Genomic DNA, 19,411 nt, shown 5'->3' with positions numbered 1-19,411 from the left:
GACTTGATCCCAGCTAGCATTATTGCTTTTTCTATAACCCCCAAAAAAATTCTTTCCATACCAGTTCAAAACCTATTCCTCAAAGTCTGAGCCCAAAATCTAGGCACCTGTGGGATTTTGTTTTTTAGCTTCTCTCCCAATGTCTTAAAGCTATAGGCCCCAGTGGCCTTGAGGGCCACCTGCCCTGTCCTCTCACTCAGTATCACATGCCCCAATCCCCCTTACCTCAGTTCTCCAACTATTTAACTTTCAGCAACTTCCTACCTAAAAAGATGCCAAAACGTGCCAAGGGCCCAAAAGGTGGTGCATCAGGCAGTGATCGGCTGCTATCTAGCATGAACAGATATCTCCTCTGCAACAATAGATAACCAACCATTCCGGTGCCATGAAACAAGTTCTACAATCATCCAGAATTTACTAAATTGATTTAAGGGATTTTACTGCACTAAAGGCTTGCGGCAATGGTATTCTGCTTCATCAGGAATTTAAATAAATTGGTAGAATTTTAATTTCGTATTGGGGACTGTACTAATTCTCTATATAGATTTAAATTGACTTGCACAGTTTATGGTCAGAAAAAGCTGATTTTCAGAGGAGAGGTTGGGAATTCAGATCCAAAAGAACAGTTTGTAAAACCTAGCACCTGATTTAAAGATTCTGTTTATTACTTTTAATTGAGTTTCTCATATATTCCCTGTTCACAGACACAAATATGTGATGTTGTACTTGTTTTTGTTATTATATGTTATTAGTCAAGGTTAGAGCTAGTCATACTGATTCCAAGAAGGTGCTCTGCACGGAGCCCGCACTGACACCGAACTCTGTGTACAGAACTCTGTGTAATCTCTTACGTCACCCTGGTGGGCCCATGCAGACCACACCCACACTAACCCTGGTTAGTGGTCGGCCCCCACACATTTTTATCTCACAAAATTTGGCCCTCTTTGAAAAAAGTTAGGACAACCCATGCTGTGGATGCTCGTCAGAAGATCCAGATGAAACCAAAAGGTCATTCTTTTGAAAGCTCTACATTGTCCTGCAAAATCATTGCAGTTAAATATGCATTTACACTTCATGCCAGGCTTATCTTAGGGAAACAAAAGATAGCATTTAAAAAATGTTTTTTATCTCAGTTCTTTAAGATCAGTCACTTAGGGACTGTCAAAGCTGTAGGTTAATCACGGGCTTATTAAGCTCATGTTTATAGGTAGCCTAACAGAACCTTACATAATAACCAAAAATAGCATGGATGTCCTCCAATCATATAGGTACAATAAAAAAGGAGAAATGGGATATAACATGATAATATACATCATTCCACAAATATTACTGTATTTCTCTACTCTAGTGTTTCTAAACCAGGGTTATTCCAGAGGTTCCTTGAGCAACGAGCAATGTGTGACTCCCAGTTTAGGTATACTGACACAAATGGTCTTTGGATACTGTGGATACAGTAATTATAGCAGGAGTTCCCTGAGGACCTGAAAGTTATTTTAAGTTGTCCCTCATGGTAAAAACTTTAAGTAACACTGTTCTACTCGTTTTTCAAATTTTGCGTCATCAGGAGGAACATAAATGATATGAAAAGCTATGCCATGGTCCTTAAGAGCATGGAACCAAAAACACATGGAGGATATAAACCAATGATAAAGGGGAGGAAAGATTGAGGATATCACTGCGGGAAAATTTAAGCTCACAAGCCCATGAGGGAGTCCAACAAAATCTCTCCATGTGGAGAAAATGTTTTTTTTTTATTAAGTTAAATAGGCAGTATTACAATGTAATAGGGGACAAAGGTCATGTTTTTATAATATCAGTTTTGATTAATATTCACCTGCACGCATGCTCCACCTGCACGCATGAGTTATAGGAGGGGTTGATTTTTTAATAACAAAGTTCATATAATATGATATAATACTGTGGCAACATTTAATGTTCTCATCTTAGAGTAAATCAATACAGAGAGGTAACTGATTGACAGGGTGGTTAGGACATGTCTCACTTTGTATTTATTTAGCCAGTTCATCCCCCCAGTGTGAGAGCTTCGAGCTGTGACTGACAGTGATCCCGGTGTACAGCTACCCTGCTTTTACGGTAAGATTGTTTTATATACAGTTTTTATGTAAAGACCAAAGATTGTAATGTGAAGCCGTTACTTTCCAATAGCTGTTGGGTCGAAAAGTTAGAAAATCTGCTGCCCATGTAGCAAAATTGGTGTGTTTGGTAGCAGGGTAAAACATTTACAATTTGTGATATTATATGCAATATTGAAAACTTTCATACTGGCTTTTCGTAAATCTCCACTGTGCTATGTTTGGGCATTGCACATTTATTGTGGTTAAGACCAGTCTAGTGACATAATATTTTAAGCCAAGTTTTCTCAAGCTGTTTAACATGGGGGAAACCTTTGACAATAATAACGATATCCAAAGCTCACTGTACTTTAACGTGAATGTCATCATCCTAACAGTTAAAAATTGGTGTCAGTTATACTGACCCAAGAGGTCGAAATTGCTCGAATTTTTTGGAGGAACCCTAGTTGAGGAACATTGATGGGCCTAATTGAAATATTTTACTTTAATTAGCAAACTGCAGCATATCAACAGGTCGCCTGGGTTTAAAGAAGCCATATGTAGCCACACGTAGGCTCTACCAAGTTATGTCATTTCAAATTAAATTTTCAGTGTTTTAGGATTTGGTGATATGTCCAAAAGACCTTGTTCTGCACCTCTTCTTATACCATGATAGTGATGTGTCTCTATCTTTCAATTGTGCTCTTGAGTTGTCACTCTCATATCCTCTATGTGTCCCTGGTATTGACCACAAGTGATTCTGTCAACACATATTGAACAGGCAATTAAATGAGAGAATTATACCTGAAAAAAATAATTTAACTAACAATGAACCAGCAGAATTTTATAGGCTGTCATTAATAATAATAAACAATACATTAGATAGATTTTACTGCACTTGATGGGGTGATTGTGATCCTGTTTTCAGTTGACGTTTGCTTTGCAATTTCCTCATTAATGTAACCTATTATTTTTCTGTCAAATTGCCACATTGATGGCCAACCTTAACAGGTACACAAATATTTGTTTGACCTAAAATCAGCATACAGAAGCCACACGGGGCACAGCTCAGAAGCAGCTCAACACAACTCAGAAGCTGCATATAGCAATTCTGTGGAGTGTTTTTATAAATGATTTGCTTGACAATTCAAGATTTGGATGTTTTTTCTTTGCTCCATACATAAAAAACAGCATTTAGTATTGTGACTGCTGTGCCCCTTGATATGGCCAATAGGTGACAAAAATAAACCTTAGTTTTATTATGAATTTGGGGGGACCACTGCATTTAAAGGGCTGCAAATGTAAAAACGGCCAAATTGATGGACAAAGAATTTAAAAATACAGCCATATGAGCACCCGTAATACAAATCAAAGCATGAGCATGAGCCGAAGTATGTTCAAATTTGAAGTCTATCCACACAAGCACTAAGATGATAAAATGTTGACTGGATCCACTGATGTTGGTGAAATCCTATGATGATGCCCATTGCAGTGGGCAGTACCATGGGAACTGTAGAGAAATGGAAATTAAACAGGCCCACAAATGGTCACCACATACCGGAGGTACCCAGGACCATTTGCACACATTGGTGGGCCCCTAACAAATACTACAACCCCTTTACACAAATCAACATGGAAACCCTTTAATTTAAAAAATATTACTGTAAATAATGGAATGGCACAAAAGTAAAACAAGGCTTACAGTTTACCACAAGATTTGGATACCTTGGTTGCTGACTTGGGTGATTGCTGTCATGGTGATGACCCTGTCTGTATTTAGGACTTTGAGTCGTGACTGGTTTACTTTAAGTGCTTGGTTGTTGATTCTACATGGACAACAAGTCCTATTACGCTGAGAGACATTCAGGTAACAAGAATTGGTTATATAATACAGCAGACAGGCCAGAAATAGATCAGCCACTGAGTATACCCAGTAACAGGTTATATAAGATGTCATACGTCTGGTGAGTTCTCAAGAAATGCCATCATTTAATATATAACATATATGTATATTTTATTTTTATAAAACAGAAAGCAGGTAAGATGGCTGCAACAAGCAGAGACCATGGGGTACAGGAAGATGTTCCTGAATTTGTGCAGATGAATAACCTGGCCTGTGAGTCTGTTGGAGGAAAGGTAAACACGATAGTATGGGATTGTTCTGAACACTGAGCAGATCTAAAATACACAATGTGGAGCTGAACTAAAATTTAATATATAAAATATGTGACTTGTCCTGATGTTTTTAGGCTGGCCGTGTGATATACTGGGTTCTATTTCTCTAGATCTCAGTGATGCAGTGAGCAGGTACAGGGTATAGGTGCATGATATGATATATGACATTGCTCATTATTCAACCCAGAAAGTCATCCAGTGGATGAAAACAATTATTGTAGGAGACAGTATTGGGGAAAAGGTGAGTATTGCAGCCAGAACTGATTGCTTGTTTTAAACCTTGCTGTGAGACTAGCATGTGTTTAGAACAAAAAGGCCCAAACTTGGAGCTGATAGGGCTTACTTGTGCCAATAGAGAACATGCTGACATCAGGAGAAATCAGAATGATCAGAACTTTTTAGTGCACTGTTGTCCAGTCAGCGGTGTGGAGTCTGTTCTTGACCAGAGAGTAGAAATTAAATACTTGACTGTGTTCTTCAGAAGAATGCCTGAAAATTAGACCTGGCAGCAGAAAATTGCAAATCTTTTTGCTGATTAAACTAATTATTTGAACATGTCTAAACTTTTTTCTTAGATTGTAAGCTGTTTTGGGGAAGGTCCTCTCCTCCTCCTGTATCACTGTTTGCATCAATCATTTGCAACCCCTATTTAATGTACAGCATTGCATAATATGTTGGCGCTATATACTGCTAGATTTTAATAACAATAAAAATAATATTAATTAACTCCTAAAGCTCCCCAGTTGCCAAGATAACTTTTTCTCTTCTCTTTTTTTCTGCTCAAATCAGCTCTGTCTTTTTTTTTTTTTTGCATGTGTTCGATTCTGCATTGTCATGTATCACTTCTTTGTATCCTCCAACCCTGCCATTATTAGCGTTAATTCTGCCTCATCTATACCTCCCCATCTGCCTGGTCCACAACTGGCTGCCATTCTGCCACCTCTGTTACACCAAAAGTCTGGGTTAGCAACCTTTCTCCCACCTTTTTCTTTTAGAATGTTCCATTGTACCTCCATATTGTAACACAGAACTATGGATAATAATTAATTAATTATTAATAAATAATAATTAAATAATAAATTAATAATTAATAAATAAACTCCGGCTCCTGTACTCCCATCTACTCCTGCTATACCCGCACTCCACATTTACAATCACTTTACACTTTCGACTACCCATGAGTAATTTAATAAAATTAGACAGTACACTAAGTAATAGGTGTCCACCTCAAACATTCCTTGATTGACTATTGGTGCTTTCCAAAGCATTATAAATTGCTCATAGGCCACAAAAACCATTCAGCTTCAACAAACTCTTTTATGAGCGGGCACACATTTGGTAACAGTAAAAATTGGAGACATTTGTCTGTATGGGTTACATTGAAGCTTTCTTTTCCCTTTTTACATATTGGAATATTTTCCTCTCCTTTTTTTAAAATTGTAGGCAGTGAAGCTTGCAATATGTACAGTACGTAAACAAGTTATTTTTAGAGTTCAAGTGCTTCAGTCCAGTGACCTGAAAACTCGGCAATGTTAAGTATTAACACGCTGCTGTCTTCAGGTTGACTAAAATCCTTTTTCTTGCAGAGTTTTTTTTTTTAAGTTAAAAGTATGCTACAGAACAAAGTGTATCTAAACCTAAAAACAAAAAAATAATAATTTGCACATTACCAGTCTTTTGATGTGGTAGCTGTTTGTTTATTTTTCCAGTACATTTTCTGAAAGTATTGAACATACCTGTTGTCCTTGTAGCATTGCTAATTATCATCTGTGTACTGCAAAACTACCCCATATATGTAAAGGGAGAAGACCAGAATAGTAGGTGTAGAGGAAATCAGAACCCTAGGGTGACAATGCGGCTCCTTCATTGATAAAGTACAATAAGTTGTCACCCTAGAACGGGAAGACTGTGAAAATTAAATAAATAAAGCCTAAAAACTTTGGTCATGCTGGGTTATGTTTTAACATTCTATTGTTTATAAGGCTTTGTTCATCTGTTAATACTATTTCTTTCCTATTTTTGAAGGTTGAATGGATTTCACTTTTTATCTTCAAGTTCTTCGCTTTTTTTTTTGCTTCATTTTCCTTTCCCATTGCTTTTAGTTTTGTTCATTTTGTTTAATTTTTAAATATTTTTCTGATTATTATCCTTTTGTTTAATGTAATATCAATATAATTGTTTGTTGATTAACTTTAGGTGTGAAAAATAGGCCTAAAACAAGATATCTGTGTTTGGGTTTGGAAAAGATTTTAACCTCGATACAGAAAATACAGTCTATCCATATGGGATTTTGATTTTTGATCAGCATAACTGTAGTGCCTAAGTTTACTCCAAACTTTATTCTGTAAATCTGGCAATTTGGAAATCTATTTTACTTATCTGATTGTACATCAGCGACAATGGTCACAGTAATTCCAGTATTGTATCTTTACCATGTTGTACCTGTGTGTGATCACACTTGTCTGACAGTAGGCTAGCTGATTACACAAGTTTTACATATACCATACATTTATTCGGGTAGTCTGTAGGGCGGATGTGTGTGTGTGTAATGGTATGTTCTTGTGTCATATCTGCCTGAACCATTATTATTCATGTTGTGCAGCAACAGATGGTATCTGTACAAAATGGTCAGGCCCACATCCTTTTCTACTGCTATGTTACCTCCCTAAGCAGCACATGGAGGAATGAAATACAATTCTGCTTACCTCCTGAAGTTTTTCTAATCATATGTAAACTTTCTGGTCTCAAACAATACATGCAAATATATATATTTACAATATATTTGTAATATATTACAAAACAAGTATAGCTTGCAGAATCTTAATATTATATCTTTACATTATTAATTTTATTTTAAAATATATATATTTTTGGATTTTAAGACTCATTGATCTATACTACATTATACTTTTTACAGGTGTTATTTGCAACTGACGATTGGTTTGCTGCTGCAGAAAATTTATTGAAAGTAGGTTTTTAAAATCTTCTAGCATTAATGTTCATATTATTGTTTAAGATCTAAACATTAATCAGGGGTTAGGCAAGTATATATATATATATATATATATATATATATATATATATATATATATATATAAATATTAGACCTTTTCTTTTATTGGCATGTTTGGCCACTTTTGGGAACTATACACTAAGGAGCAAAATTTCCTCTAACTTTGAATAACCAGGAGCTTCTAAAGAGGTCCCCAATTAGCCAGTGTGTTCTTTCTGCACCTCTGCACTGCAGACTCCATCCACAGGAATATCCCTACATTGCATAAAAAATCTGCAGCACACATGCAATGCACTCACACTGGCTGAATGGAAAGATTTTGAAGATAAGGCTGTGTAGTACTAAGCAAGCCGCTCAGGAAATATCTTGAAGAAGTGAGGTACAGGTTTATAGGTACAATTTAAAAATGCTGGTGGAGTAGTGGTCACTAAGTATAAATATACAGTTATGAATTAGCCATTGCATTTTTTATATTTGGTAGTAATTACATAAAATAAAAAGGATATATCCTAAAAAAAGCCTTTTTTATATTTGTTCATCAGAAAAGCAACCCAGAATTTAAAGTTGGCCTCTTTACAGAATATGGCAAATGGATGGATGGCTGGGAGACGAGAAGAAAGAGAATTCCTGGTAAGAACAAAAAATAGGTATAAGTACCCGAGGATATTAATACAAAAACTGCTCATAAACCATTGCACATCAAGACTGGGAAAGTAAGGCAGCCTAGATATACTACGTCCCACTGCAATGGCAGTCTAGTAATGGCATAATCTGATAGGAGATGAGTTGTCATGTATTTTAGAGTTCAGCTAGCAGGTTAGGGGAACGGTTGTGAATGAGTAGAAAGAAGTGGGGAATAGGGGTAGAAAGTTAGATTGAAAGGAAGGGAACATTTAGGGATGGTAGAAATGGAGAGGGGGGCGGTGAGATTGTAGACTGTAGGAGACTCACAGTCCACTCAGAAGCATATCAAGTACTACTAAAAACAAAATCCATAAGCAATAAAAAACTAAATTAAATGAATATTTGGTGTGTTCCCCCTTGCCTTTTAAACATCATCACTTTTCCCAGGTACTAAGTGATATGGAGATCATTGCTCTGGAATGACCGTACTCTTTTAGTTCCAGATAGAACAGCTGTCTCTGAATGGGGTGGAAGTCTTTGACACCATCTGCCTTCCATCTATAATGCCTTTCCAACTTATCTAACCCATTGTTTTGACAACAGTTCACACCTTTAACCATATAACTCAAAGATTTACCAGCTGTGCAGACTTCCTGACACCAAAGATTGGATTATTATTAAAAGTAGCAAAGTTTTAGTCTCCTGCACAATCAACTACTGCCATGTCACATTCCATGGAGATTGGATTATGGTAATCGTGGTGTGTGGATACAATTATAAAGCAAATCCGGTTGAACAACAATGACCTGAATAAATAAAACTTTGGTATCATTCATATTCACAAACATATTATTCAGGACCACATATTATTCTTCCCACAGAAGATAGTTTTTTTATAGCTTAGGCAGTATGTTCGGAGTCTTTACCCTGCTGCAAGATTATTTTGGGACAATTATCAAATTCATATGATGCAGATGCTGCATTTTTTTAATATTAATAATCAGGATTTATATTGCGCCAACATATTACGCAGCGCAATATAATAAGAGAGGGTTTGCAAATGACAGACAGGTACAGACAGTGCCACTGAAGGAGGAGAGGACACAGCCCCAAAGAGCTTACAATCTAGAATCCATGATGAAATAGTATCTGCCTGTACTTTTTTAGCACTGAGGAGACCAAAAATTCAGACCACAAACCAAACTTCATCTGCAGAACTGCAGCCCAAAACCTCCACTATGTTTTAGAGTTGCTTGCAGATACTAATCTTGCTACTGATACCTAGGCCTTTGCTGAATAAACTGCTTTCTGTTACAGCTATATATTTAGAAATTTGGATGCACCGGCCTATAGCACCTGCTGAAATTAATTTGCACACCAGTTTCTTTCATGCATCAGTGTGGCACTTGGCATCAATTTTTTGTTGAAGGTTTGGCTTTTAGGCTACAAGCCTTTCATGAATGCTATATGTGAGCAGATTTCTCCAGACTGTAGATGGGTGTTTCAGGGTCCCAATGATTTCTACTAAAGTCTGAACTGATGTTGCCATGGGACATTGGAATGCCTGCATGATGTGTCTTTCATCTGCTGCACTGCCGCCCTAACTGCAATGTAAATGTGTAAATATAACTTTAATTTTAGGAATCAAGCCTAAACTGTAAACACCGAGCTGTCCTCCTTCAAAGGAATGTGCAAACTTATGGGAAAAAATTCAATTGCACGAGCATAACACTGGACTTTGGATCCAGGTCACATTAAAATGTGGAACTTAGAAAACACACTGTACTAAATGTCACTTTCTTCTGCCAGGTCATGATTGGTGTATTATTGAGTTGGGTGTTCCAGGGATAGTTTATGGATTTCATGTGGACACAAGATTCTTTACTGGAAACTATGCACCTCGAATCTCTGTCCAAGCTGCATGCTTGCATCCAGGTAACTGGAATATTTCTAAATAGACTGTTCCATTATATCAAGTGTTTCTTTTTTTAATAACTTATATTGAAATAAAAGATGCTACAATACATCAGGATAACCAGTACATAACAGAACTGGAGCCATAGCACAGAAATGTAACTTGTCCCAGGCAAGGTTTGATATTAAATACATTTTTATATCTCCAGACAGCAAGCACTATGTTTTCACAATAAAATATTAAACAGTAGAATACTATGCAAATGTGTCAATGGCTAATGTTTAAAGAAAGAACAATAAAATACCAAACAACTTTATTAGACTGCAATAAAAAAACATTCTTTTTTTAGTTTTCTAGATGAATGGCAACTGCATTATGATTCTAAACTCACAGTGTATATGCCTGTAGTCAAATTATAAAAGGTGTTTCTTGCATTCCTAAAATTCTCTGTTTTTAGAGAAAACAACATTGTTGCCACGTGGGGACAGAATTGGATCTGCTGCCTCTAAAGAAGACTATCAAGCTGCAGAACAGGTAGCAGGAAAAGACACATTCATGCAAATAACGTGTATAGATCAAATGGGCAAAATCATAGAAGCATTTAGATATGCCAATAGATTCCCAGAGCACTAAGGGTTAGCCTAAAAAAATAATGGCAAAATGTGTATTTTTCTAAAATAAACTTTAATAAATATGATAAATGAAAAAAAAAAATGGACTCAACATAAAATATACAAATACAAGCATTATCAGAGTTTGCTTCAGACAATATTTAGGAATTGTTTAGTGTACATAACACAACATCTAAAAACATTACAAAGCTACAAACACATTTATGGATGCATTGTTTTGCAAATATATAGTAATATAAATATTTAAAAAATAAATGTATAAATAAAATATATGTTTTCATAATGATCAGGAAATCCTTTTGAATCTCAACAAATAGTTCATAATTGTAATTTGTCACAGCCATGTGTGTTATCTCCCTAATTCATCCATCTGTGTATATGCTATAAAAATGAATTGCAAAAGTGGTGAGAGTGTTAGACAAAAAAGTGTAAATATAACTGGGCATTAAAGTTTTAAAATAAACATAACAGAGACCGTTGATCCAGGGAACATCCGATTGCTTCATGGAATCAGGAGGGAATTTGTTTTCCCTGTTGGAGCAAATTGTACCAGGGTTTTTTTTGCCTTCCTCTGGACCAACTACTTATAAAGGATTTTATATCTGGGATAAGTTTATTTCCCTAGTGGTTGTACTTGATGTCTTTTTTCAACCTGTCTTACTATGAAACTATGTAACCAGGAAATATTAATCACTAATTATTTATGAATATAGGAACAAAAATAAATGTTTTAATTTTTTACATTAACATAATAAATAATGAAATAAAGGCATCATATACAAAAACACAATTAATGCCAATCTGTCATTTAAATTTGAATTTAAAGCTGAACCATAAAAGGTCCCACAAAGTTTAACATTTTTTTTCTTTTTTTTCAAAGTTTAATTCAGAAAACTGGGAATTTCTTTTACAAATGACAGAGTTAAAGCCAGGATACGAGGAGAGCTGTCACAATTACTTCCATGTCAACTCAAGAAAAAGATGGACTCATGTCCGCCTGAACATTTACCCAGGTAAATGGAAACATTCAGAGATGTAGGGTGTTTGTCAGATAGGATATAGAGCTCCAGGCTGTGAAAGACTTTCTGGGATTCCATTTATGCTGTAAAACGTATTCCAAATTTTTTTTAAGCTGCAGGTGTTTTGGTTCTTTGTATTGGTGGAATGCAGGCAGTGGAGCATAGAACTGTTTATATCTTCCTATGACTACTGCATTGGCACACAGAAACAAAGTGATACACATGATAGTTCTTGTCTTAGGAGATAACAAAAGTGTTGCATTGAGATATGAAGTACAGTAAGGAGAAATCCAAAAATACAATGCATGTAAACTGCAAACCAATGTATATAAATGAAACATGTTCTAATTCATGTCCCCTCCTCAAACGTCAGACATATCCCCCACCCACCTATATCATGTTTTATCACCTATCTTTCTGACGGCAGCTGGTCACAGGATCACCTCTTATACAGGTTCCTTCTCTCACTTATCAATGCATTATGGACTCTTTCTTGCACAGGTGTTTTATGGTGAGAAGTAAACCCTAAAGCTCACACAAAGGAACTGTTGTAAAACTTGAATGTGAACTTTACCTCTTCTATTCTCATTACCTGTCCATTTGTTCCATTAAGAGCTTACTAATGTTCAGTGGAGGAGCTTAGAGGAGAATAAAAAATAAATAAGACTTCGTGGCCAATGGAGAGTTTCCCGATTCCAAAGTTGACAAAGGATATTTCTCCCAGATGTTAAGTGGTTCAGAGATGAATAGGCAGCTAACTTTTATTATGTGCCCAGCTGGTGGTTTTTAGTACCCCCTTGGGAGGAATCTCTTTTATTCCTTTTTCTTCTCCAAGCTCTTCCACTGAACATTAGCAAGCCCCTAAAGGAGGAGTCAAGCTTTGTTTGCAAGACCAAAAAACAATTCATATCTTCCTCTTTGTAACATTCCTACCAAGGGGTTTAAAGAATCAATACATCAATAAGATCAAGAGGTTACATGGAGGTCCCTGTGGCAATTCAGGGGCTTTATAACCAGAGTAAAAAGTTTTTGAGGCCACTGGAAGATAATTATTATTGTTGATTATTCCCTGACCCCTGGTCATATATTAAGGGCGAGCTGCTTGAATAGAGCTTTTTTTTATAGAAATATCCAATGAACTGAAATTGGAAACTAGGTTCAGAATATTAGCACACGGTAAACAATTTAATCACTTACTGTCATGACTTGTATGGGCAGCTTACTGGTTTGTTTCTATGTTTTTACAGATGGTGGGATAGCAAGATTTAAAGTGTATGGCATTGGACAGAGAGACTGGTCCTTGTGTGGTCCAAATGACTTGGAGGATCTTCTTTCGATGGTTAATGGAGGTGTCTGTCTTGGATTCAGCGACGCACACTATGGACATCCTCGAAATCTTATAGGTAGCTATAGAAATAACAAATAATTGCCTTTAAATACTAGAGGGACACAGCAGTTTACAGAAATAATTCCTTATTTACATCACTTTCTCTTATGGTAATTTTAATAACTGTGGTAAATTAATATACAGGATTAGGAAGAGCAGCCGATATGGGTGATGGTTGGGAAACAGCAAGAAGACTAGATCGGCCTCCAATATTAAAGGTAACAAAATATACTAGAAAATTAAATACAGTATGTGAATGTAAACCCTACATTTTGTTTGCTAAATAAATGTGTATCAAACAGTTTTTTAGAAAAAATACTTTTATTCATTTCAAAGAGTGTTAGCCCAGCCCCTTATAATTTCCACTGGAAGTGCATTTGACAGGGTAAAACCACGGGAGCACAATCATGAGTCCACAATGTTTATTGTCAATGTAAAAAAAATTTGCTTGCAGACATAATTGCCTGGAAATATTTTAAAGGGGAACTGTTTTGGTGGGTGGTGAGCTTCTGCCAGCAATGCACAACATACTTGGTGATTATGGCATGCCTAACTGTGCGCAGGCACCACGCAGAAATGACAGGTCCAGGATCCTGTCATTGCCATGTCCTAGGAAGCCACCATGATCTCTGCATCTCCATGCCAGACCACGTAGTGGCTCTACAAAGTTCTTCTCTGGATGACCACAGATATTGTAACTTTTTTGCTTGCAGAGGAGTTAAATCAACCACATACCCAGAAGCAAAATCATTTCAATGAACCACGTCACAACAACTGCACCGCAACCACAATGCAAATACTACTATAGGCAAACACTTAGCACAAAATGGTTCCCAGCTTCTCCCATATGGTTGAAAAGGGTGCAGATGGAAGCATAATTTGCATGTGGTAAAACACTGAAGTTTACTGTAAGTCTGAAAAAGATTTCAGCATGGATTTCATGCTTACCTATTGTCTTATATATTTATGCCAGTTATAGGAAATTTTCCAATTGATATGTGAATCGTAAGAAACCACTAAGTATTAACAGCAGAGCATCTGAAGGTGATGAGTAGATAGGGCATTTGCACAACCAAATGTAAGTATTGGACTTTTGGGGGATATGGCCAGCTTCATTGCATCTTCAGCGTAATTTCCAAAGAAGTGTAAGCATTGTCCACCATCCAACCCCCCCGACTAAGTTTGCTAGAGGCCAAAGAACTGAATTAAACTGACACTAGCAGCCCTTTGAAAAGGCACATCAACAAATTATTTTATGTCTTTGTGTGTTTGTAAAATAGGAGAAGGGTAATGTTTCAGCAGTTACTTTTTTACCTTATAGGCAGATGCCAAAGGAATTCTCCAAGTTCCAGGAAAAGAATGGACAGTTTTTCGTCTTGGTCACCCAGGTCTCATAACACATATAGAAATAGATACCAACCATTTTAAAGGTAGGGTACTTAAATCAGCTTGACGTTTAACCTGATCTATGGAATATACAAGCAGTACAATCAACCTTATGTGATAAAAGATAGAAGCAAAAAATGCCCTTATTGATGAGAAGAAGAAGAGGTGTTTGGATGTTCTATAAAAACATAAACAAAGTATCTAAAAGGGAATGTATTGTGTACTTGAGTCTTGTTATTTTTTTTGTTATAAATTATTATTTACTGCTTAAAGACAATTACCTTCTTCATTATGAGTACAAGGATACAACCCATCCCTATCTACTACTTCATATTCTCAAAATAAAATTCCTATTAGCAAACCCTGTGTGTTCTGCAAGCTCATTGTCAAAAAAAAAAAAAAAAAACAGTTGGCCAAAAATCATGCTGATTAATTTTTATTTTTAGGGGATAATTTATTAAACTAGTTTCTGTTTATGACAGGTAATGCACCCAACTCATGTAAGATAGAGGCATCAGTGCTGACATCTAAAGAAGAAGAGGAGAAAATCAAAGCAAAGTGGGACCACAATTGGAAAACTCTTCTTCCTGTTATGCAGGTATTTAAAAGCTGAAAGTCCTATCATGGACACACACAATTCTTTTTGTTTAGCAGGATGGGTAGTGTTTAGAACGGGTAGATTTAGGACAGGTAGGGTTCCTGTGTGATCAGTTAGTTTTGTTTTTATGATTTCCCTAATTTCCTGTGAGATGCCAAAATAGACAGGTATTCTAAAAATTAAAAATAAAGAATATTGGATGATGATTCTAGCCAGTTGGTTTATGGGAAACAGTATAGAGAGGTGTGTCTCAACCAGGGTTCCGTGGAACCCTAGGGTTCCCCCAAAGGTTGCTAGGGGTTTTCGAGCCATGAGCAGTTTGGATCCTTCAGGTCAGTTTAACTGACACCAATAATCTTTTTGGCTATCTGTAAGGGTGGCGGCCTTCCAATGGAGCAGCAATGTAAGATACATTCTTCCTACTGACCACCGCACTAATGTACTGTGAGCTGTGCATATAGTAATTATAGCAGGGGTTTCTGAATACCTGAATGTTATGTCAAGCAGCTCCCCCATATAAAAGGGTTGAGAAACACTGACTTAGACTATTGCCTAAAAACATTGTCAAATCATTAATATTTTAGATAAGCCAAAAAGTGTGTAAAAAACTATAAAAACATACTTTAAGAGAGAGACACATCATACTCACTATTGGATATTAAAATATTTAATTGCAAATGAATTTGCGTGGTTAACTTTACTGCACAAAGTAATGGGCATTCTTCTTTGTTGTGCTATCTAAGACAATACAAAACAGCTGTTCCCAGTGTTAAGCTCTTCAAGGATCCTAGCTGTTCTCATCACTAGAAATGAACATGTGGAATATAAAACACAAATATACAAATTATTCACCCCTTTCCGCACTATTTTGATGTATCTTAAACATACACTAGCAGCAGGACTATAAAGTAAACCTATACCTTGACCTCAATTACCCTGCACAATTCTAACCTTGTCTTAGAGTTCCCAGATAAGCATTCTCTTTCACTGTTTCATGGCTGATATCTGATTGTTCTGTGTTTAAATTATTTTTTATGTATGTCTATATCTCTAGCTTCATCCCCACAAGAGGCATTTCATTGAAGGAACTTTAATTTCACTGCAAGAGGTTGTGACTCATGTGAGAATCACTATTGCTCCAGATGGAGGTGTTAGCAGAGTACGGCTCTGGGGCTTTCCAAGACAACTTCCTTAAGAAGGTATCATAAGTAGCCAAAAATAATTTGATTGGTGTTTTTTTTCTTGACGATCCTCTGCTTGATCTCTGCAAAAGGTTATGACTTGTTTGACAATTACAGATTGATATAGATGAAGGTGTAAACAGTTCACGGCTCTGGGGTTTTACACAACAGCTTCAAATAAAACATTCTACAAAAAAGTGGTCAAAATAGAATATGATTTATGATTTTTTGGTGATTTTTAGTTTTTTGATTTAAAGGAATGTAAAAGCAAAATTTTTATGATAAATTTAAATAAAACTGTATATTATATTATTTTGTATCAATAAATATAAACTTATATGATCATGTTTTGAAATGTATTTTCTTACATCATTATGTGGCTCTCTCTGAGCACAGGTTTTCTCTATAGTGCTATTCGTCATGTACTCTGTATTTATTGTATAGTTATTTTTTTAATCTGCCTGTGCAAACCTAAATCCTATCAACAACTATAAAAAAGACAGACAAAAGCCTAGAAAAATCTAATAATTGAAATAATGGCAAATTGTATGTTCCCAAAAATGTACCTGTCCTGGCACATAAAAATGGTTGCATACTTGTAGGTGAGCTCTGCCTTCGCTTACCCCTTAGGACTGACTACCAAAATTCTCTGATTCTGAGATCACTGATGATTGTCTATCCATTCTCAACTTGGAAAATCTTACTGCACCATCTGATGGCCTGTAATGTATGTGGCTATCAAATCTGTCAGTTTCTTCTGTGGTAATAATATTATCAGTATTCCCCCCTATCAAAATGGAGCAGCTTTGGATGTCTCCCTGTTGATATATTGTATGCACAAGACAGTAGTTTGAACACTTTGGCTTTCATGTACATAGTGAAAGCCTTCAAAGCCTAAAAGACTGCTCTGATTTCAAGAACGTTTATTACCTGACCTAAATGGTCAGTAGCCCACTGGCCTTGGACTAACAGTCTTCAAAAATTGAGAGTGTGCGATCCCCGGGGAATTTGTAGTGCCCTGGGGATCGTAGGAGTTCATCTGCAGTTCAGTTCCCACGATCACATGACCATGGGAACTTTGCAGTCACAGCTGTGACTGCAGGTGATCCCGGGGCACTGGAGGTTGAATGGGGACAAGTTTCCCCATTTATCACATCTAGTGCCCTGTGTTCTTGGATAGAGAAACTCTATCCAAGAACACATACAACTAGTAAAGGGCTGCAAGAGCAATCTGATTGCTCTTGCAGCCCTTAATAGTCCCTAAAAATTACCCAAATTCTCCCATTATTGACTTCAATGGTGTTCGAATTCGGCATTCGATCACCCGAACAGTATCTCACTATTCGATCGGATAGCTGTTGAATCGAATAGTGAGATGTTCGACCGACACTAATAGTGGTGTCTATAAGAAGCCTAAATTGAAAAAAGTAGTTGGTCCCATAGGGTAAGGGGAATCAGGGCTTACCCACAATTATGCTGCCATGACTGTGCCTGGTAATGAGGACAAAGAGAAAGTCCTTAAACTTGTGGAAGCATCAACTAGAGTGACTTGAATCTTACATATGGCTTTCTTTTATTTATTACTTTTTTTTTCTACTATATTTTATAACACCATCTAATAAATTTTTTACCCTTTTCACATAGGGACTACACTACAATTATCAGTACCAGAAAATGTGTATAAATACACATACATATTTTATATTTATTCTTTTGCATCTGGTAGTTGTTAAGTGTAAGTCCAGTACTCTAGTGTATGGGACTTTTTCTGTACTGTTGAGCTGATTTAAAATATATTCCCAAGTTACAGTTGAAGGGCCCAGGAGAAGGAAAATTATTAAGGGAAGTAGTGTTGGACTTGCCAATTAGACAGTTCAGCATGTACACACTAAAACATTAAACATTTAAACTAAAACATTAAAACACTAAAAAACAGTAAATATTTATTTGTATATGTATAAAATTTTTATAATATTAATATACATTTAATGTATAATGTAAATTCCTAAAATGTATAATTCAGTTGGCCAAATATTGAGCATTATAGGTACTATAAAGTTGGGTGATATTGAGTTATTCTAGAAGTTAAAATAAAAGTGTAAATGAGAAAATATTAATAATTTATGCCTTAGTTAGGTAGAATGGTTTTAAACTGGTATGCAGATCACTGTAATTGCTCTATAACATTTAACAGGACCAATAAAATTCAAATGTCACATATTCATGTAATTATTAAAAGAAGGGTAATGGATATATAATATACTCTGAATTTTATTAGTTAGAATAGTATTTCATTATTCACTTCATACAATTATACTGAAAGGAAGGCAAGTTTAACAAGCAGATTTTAGTGATGTGGCCTCAGGAGTTGCTCTGTGTTATTGTAATCATTGTTCTTACATCTCTGCCATATAAAGCTAAGAAGGTCTGATAGAAAACATCCTGATGATGACCTCCTAGCTAACAGATTCAGATGCTCTTATCTTATGAGAGGACAATTTCAATTTACGCAAAAAGAACTAAAATTAAACTTGTTTGGATAGGACAAGTAAATAAACAGGAGTCAAGTGAGGCAGACGTGTAACACAGTGCTCCCGTAACAGCAGCAACCGAAACAATGAGCCAGAGGTGAAGAGAGATAGGGGACAAGATATTAAAAGTAATTTAAGCCAACAAATCAATTTAAGTATTCTGATTTAAAACAAAAAAACAAGTTTGTGTAAAACAAACTTCCTGCATTTAAAGTGCAACTCCCCATTTAAAAAAAAAAAAAAAATGTTCCTGATGCAATACTTTTTCTCTGGTGTTCTCCCTTTGACCATCAAGGTTGACCAGCAGTCAATGTCATTCAACCAACTTCCTATAAGCATAGGGTGCAAAGACCAAGTCAGAAGGAGGCCCTAGGCAAGCTCATTCAACCAACTTCCTATAAGCATAGGGTGCAAAGACCAGATCAGAAGGAAGCCCTAGGCAAGCTAGCAGCTTTGATCCCCTTTCCCCAAAAAATAACTTCAATTTACATTGATAAGAATTCCAATAGCCACTGAAGAGGCCTTCCTACTTGTATTGTCCATACTGGTATGATCCCATTAGACATTACTTGTACTATAAGTCTATAAGTCGTAAATAACCAATTGCTCTATTTCTCTGGTTTACTGCAGGAGTGGGAAGGTTGTAGTGGGGGCCCTAGGAATCCATTGAGCCATAGATTCTGGTTTAGGGTTGCCTTGTAGATGATTTGGCTCTTACGGGGCACGGTCAGGGTGTAGTTGTAAAAGAAGAGGGGGCATGATAATAGTAAAGGCTATCCATGTTGAGAGCACAGAGAGAGCCTGTACAGAGGTCCCAAAAAAAGTGAGTGCACAGCCCACGCATGCCCGCCCTACTACACCCTTAGGCATGATGGACC

The 19,411-nt window shown here is 36.3% G+C and overlaps 1 protein-coding gene across 1 annotated transcript; it reads left to right on the top strand.

Moving 5' to 3' along the window:
- Positions 1 to 1,941: 1,941 nt before the first annotated feature.
- On the top strand, positions 1,942 to 16,345 carry ALLC (allantoicase). The gene is made up of 12 exons (XM_072407562.1): positions 1,942 to 2,094; positions 4,104 to 4,208; positions 7,165 to 7,215; positions 7,803 to 7,890; positions 9,694 to 9,819; positions 10,257 to 10,333; positions 11,312 to 11,444; positions 12,698 to 12,853; positions 12,982 to 13,055; positions 14,159 to 14,267; positions 14,706 to 14,821; positions 15,876 to 16,345. The coding sequence occupies exons 2-12, from the start codon at positions 4,116 to 4,118 to the stop codon at positions 16,014 to 16,016; spliced, it is 1,164 nt and encodes a 387-aa protein (XP_072263663.1). The 5' UTR covers positions 1,942 to 2,094; positions 4,104 to 4,115; the 3' UTR covers positions 16,017 to 16,345.
- The last annotated feature ends 3,066 nt before the right edge of the window (positions 16,346 to 19,411 follow it).

Source organism: Pyxicephalus adspersus, chromosome 4, assembly GCF_032062135.1.
Source record: "Pyxicephalus adspersus chromosome 4, UCB_Pads_2.0, whole genome shotgun sequence".
NCBI lineage: Eukaryota > Metazoa > Chordata > Amphibia > Anura > Pyxicephalidae > Pyxicephalus > Pyxicephalus adspersus.
This window is presented reverse-complemented; position numbering and strand designations above follow the sequence as displayed.

Excerpts from the sequence above, each read along its gene's own strand:
- ALLC (XM_072407562.1), top strand. The coding sequence starts at position 4,116 with ATGGCTGCAACAAGCAGAGACCATGGGGTACAGGAAGATGTTCCTGAA. Across the intron at positions 4,209-7,164 it reads GTGAGTCTGTTGGAGGAAAG|GTGTTATTTGCAACTGACGA; the intron begins GTAAACACGATA and ends TACTTTTTACAG. Across the intron at positions 10,334-11,311 it reads ACTATCAAGCTGCAGAACAG|TTTAATTCAGAAAACTGGGA; the intron begins GTAGCAGGAAAA and ends TTTTTTTCAAAG.